The sequence below is a fragment of the Wasmannia auropunctata genome, unplaced genomic scaffold (genome assembly GCF_000956235.1).
Source record: "Wasmannia auropunctata unplaced genomic scaffold, wasmannia.A_1.0 LD335917.1, whole genome shotgun sequence".
Classification (NCBI taxonomy): Eukaryota; Metazoa; Arthropoda; class Insecta; order Hymenoptera; family Formicidae; genus Wasmannia; species Wasmannia auropunctata.
Window position 1 is genome coordinate 1 of NW_012026973.1, and position 2,667 is coordinate 2,667.

Below are 2,667 nucleotides of genomic sequence, written 5' to 3' on the forward strand. Positions count from 1 at the left end.
ATATATATATATATATATATATAATGAAAACATTAATATATTATTATAGTCACACATTTCTAATAAAGTAATATATACATATATATATATATATATATATATATATATATTACTTTGTTAGAAATATGTGACTAATAATTAATGTTTTCATTAACCAAATTACACGTAATAAGAAATGAATACTTCAGTCTTATTTTTTTGAATAAATGTCTTTCTAAAAGAGGCTAACAAGCCATCTAATTGGCTAAGAAGCTATATTTAGGAAACTTTTGTCTATTAAAGAGGAATTAGAAAATAAGTCTTTATCTACATACTCGAAATGCCATTGCAACATTCATTTTTGATAATATTTTGGTTTGATGTGATATTCATCCAAATGATAACTAGATTTTAAATTAAATCCGTGAGGATTTTCAATGGAAATTATCGCATACCAATGTTTTAACGAAACTACACCATCCGGAGTCTGTACAACAAAGATTGATCGAATAATTGAAAAAGTGTATGTACTATCAATTTAGATGTTTTAATATTTGTTTTTTTTTATATAAATTTATAAACTTACCCAAATTCCTGCATATCGATCAAATTGAGAAAAATAATTTCGGAGACATTTTATCAAATGTGGAAAATCAGAAATAAACCACAAGCGTCTTTCTGTGTCAACAATATGCTGTATGCTAACACATTCTTCCGTTACATCAAATAACTTCCACATAGCTCGATTCCATGATGTTCCATCTGATACTATAGCATCTATCTTAAGTCCGGATTGTTCTGTTAGAATAATGCATTCCATAATAATTTTATGCAAAATGAAGGCACTTGTGTTTCCAATACTCAAAAAGCAAGCCAAACATTGAACCCATTTTCCTTTAAAGGGTTGAAACATGAGAACTAATGCATGGTCTCCTTTTTTTTCTTTTGTTCTTCTGAAGTGTATTGACCTAAATCAACAAAGCCTTCAACTTTTAAATTCTTGCGGTTAAAATATAAAGTTTTAGATAATTTCATTTCATCCAGCAATAAAACACCTACATAAATCAATTTTGACGATTTAAATAACATTTACTGAAATAATATTTAAAAATTTGTTATATAATTATCCGATCCAGAAAGCAATATTACATAATCAAATTTTTTATGTTGAAAGAATTAATTGTAATTTGTTAATAAAATGTATATGTACCTCGCACATCGTTAGGTTCCATGTTTGCCGTTTTCTTTTTCAACATATCAAATATGCTCATTTGAAAGCCGTAACAACCTTTGATATTATTGATATAACGATTTAATGTTTTAATGGAAGGTAATGTTAAAATATTGTGAGATCTCAAATGATTATACGTTTTTGTACTTTTAATTCAAAGTAAAATACATTCGTATATCCATTCGTTTGAATATCTCATGTCTTTTATATTTTTTAATTTTGCTGCCGCAAAACAAGCTTTAACTGCTAATTGTTGTTTTTCAGATAATTTTGAAATTGCTTCATTAATTATTTTTTCATTACATTGAGAACACTTATCTTTCAGATATGCAATTTCATTATATAATCGTTTAATCTATGTAACATTATTTAAAATTAAAAAATAAATTCAAATGTGTGAAAATTGTAATTTATATGTGAAAGACAAATAATTACTTTATTTCGAAGTCTCTTTTCTCGGTATTTACAATATAAATTTGACTTGTTCAATTTTTTGTTTTTCTTTCTTAATTTTTCAATTGGTGTCAAATTTTGTGATTTTCTTAATAATATCTTCCAATTTTTTGTGCACGCCAAACATCTCATTCTCTGTCCTATTTTAGACTTTTCTTTAATGACAAAACCCTGACAATTTGTGACTCTGTAACAGAAATTAATACATTTTGTTTTTTGTATATATAATACACTATAATTAAGTAAAAAAATTATTTTTGTACAAAATTAATATAAATATGTGTAAATACAACAAACTCAAAATTAAATGTTATTGTTATTTCTATAAAATATAAACATAATTTAATACACAAACCTGTTTTCGTTATTAACTGTTTCACAAGGAAACATAATTTCTAATTTCTTTAAAATGTGATCAATTTCTCGTATGTTTTGAATCATTTTAATGTCAAAAGAAACTTCTTTTTCTCCAATAAATACCTATTTTATATAATATTTTAATAAATTATAAATGTAAATATACTATATTATATTAAATAATATGTTACTTTAATTGTATTTACTTTTATTTCCATGTTTGTTTTAACAATAACGCGTCGTAAAATACTTGATAAATCGATTGTCCAACATGTCCACATCATAAAGTTACTATTAACCTTCAAACCGTACATGAGTGCGAATTCGCACCGCGAAAATTTTCGAATTGCTGGCATTTGCACAGAGATATCTGTCGCGGCTTATCCCCACTACGTTAAATATGCCCGGAACCTCAGGTGTCAGGTTCGAACATGTACAGCCTCAGTCTCTTGCAGATTGACAAGATATGAACTACGGAAGTTTGTTGTGGTGCATATTCGCACTTGTATGTAAAATAGTGTGTGCCAGATCGGTGCCTAGTTTTTTTCATTCGTAGACGCTATCCTCATTAAAAATAAGTATTTTTGTATACTAACTATCATTTATTAATTCTTTTAAAATTATAACATTATTTGTAAAAAAAACGT

The 2,667-nt window shown here is 26.2% G+C and overlaps 2 protein-coding genes across 4 annotated transcripts; both read right to left on the bottom strand.

Moving 5' to 3' along the window:
• Positions 1 to 333: 333 nt before the first annotated feature.
• LOC105455193 lies at positions 334 to 1,681 on the bottom strand. Of its 3 annotated transcripts, none has more exons than XM_011698312.1 (3): positions 1,646 to 1,681; positions 566 to 1,565; positions 334 to 466 (listed from the first exon to the last, which is right to left on the bottom strand). In XM_011698312.1, exons 2-3 carry the CDS (start codon positions 890 to 892, stop codon positions 335 to 337), a joined length of 459 nt encoding a protein of 152 aa, XP_011696614.1. In that variant the 5' UTR covers positions 893 to 1,565; positions 1,646 to 1,681; the 3' UTR covers position 334. The 3 variants fall into 3 exon arrangements, with proteins under 3 accessions (XP_011696614.1, XP_011696616.1, XP_011696615.1); XM_011698314.1 differs by lacking the exon at positions 1,646 to 1,681 and having other exon boundaries at positions 566 to 777; positions 1,190 to 1,615; XM_011698313.1 differs by lacking the exon at positions 1,646 to 1,681 and having other exon boundaries at positions 566 to 947; positions 1,190 to 1,615.
• On the bottom strand, positions 1,561 to 2,599 carry LOC105455194. Its single transcript, XM_011698315.1, has 4 exons — positions 2,227 to 2,599; positions 2,019 to 2,143; positions 1,678 to 1,850; positions 1,561 to 1,565 (listed from the first exon to the last, which is right to left on the bottom strand). The coding sequence occupies exons 1-4, from the start codon at positions 2,374 to 2,376 to the stop codon at positions 1,561 to 1,563; spliced, it is 453 nt and encodes a 150-aa protein (XP_011696617.1). The 5' UTR covers positions 2,377 to 2,599.
• Between the last annotated feature and the right edge of the window lie 68 nt (positions 2,600 to 2,667).

What these genes read in the sequence shown, in the direction of transcription:
- LOC105455193 (XM_011698312.1), bottom strand. Translation starts at nt 892, where the DNA reads ATGTTTCAACCCTTTAAAGGAAAATGGGTTCAATGTTTGGCTTGCTTT. An exon ending in ATCGATATGCAGGAATTTGG is followed by an intron (nt 467 to 565) that starts GTAAGTTTATAA and finishes TTTGTTGTACAG; the next exon opens with ACTCCGGATGGTGTAGTTTC.
- LOC105455194 (XM_011698315.1), bottom strand. Translation starts at nt 2,376, where the DNA reads ATGCCAGCAATTCGAAAATTTTCGCGGTGCGAATTCGCACTCATGTAC. An exon ending in AAACAAACATGGAAATAAAA is followed by an intron (nt 2,144 to 2,226) that starts GTAAATACAATT and finishes TATATAAAATAG; the next exon opens with GTATTTATTGGAGAAAAAGA. An exon ending in ACAGTTAATAACGAAAACAG is followed by an intron (nt 1,851 to 2,018) that starts GTTTGTGTATTA and finishes TTTCTGTTACAG; the next exon opens with AGTCACAAATTGTCAGGGTT.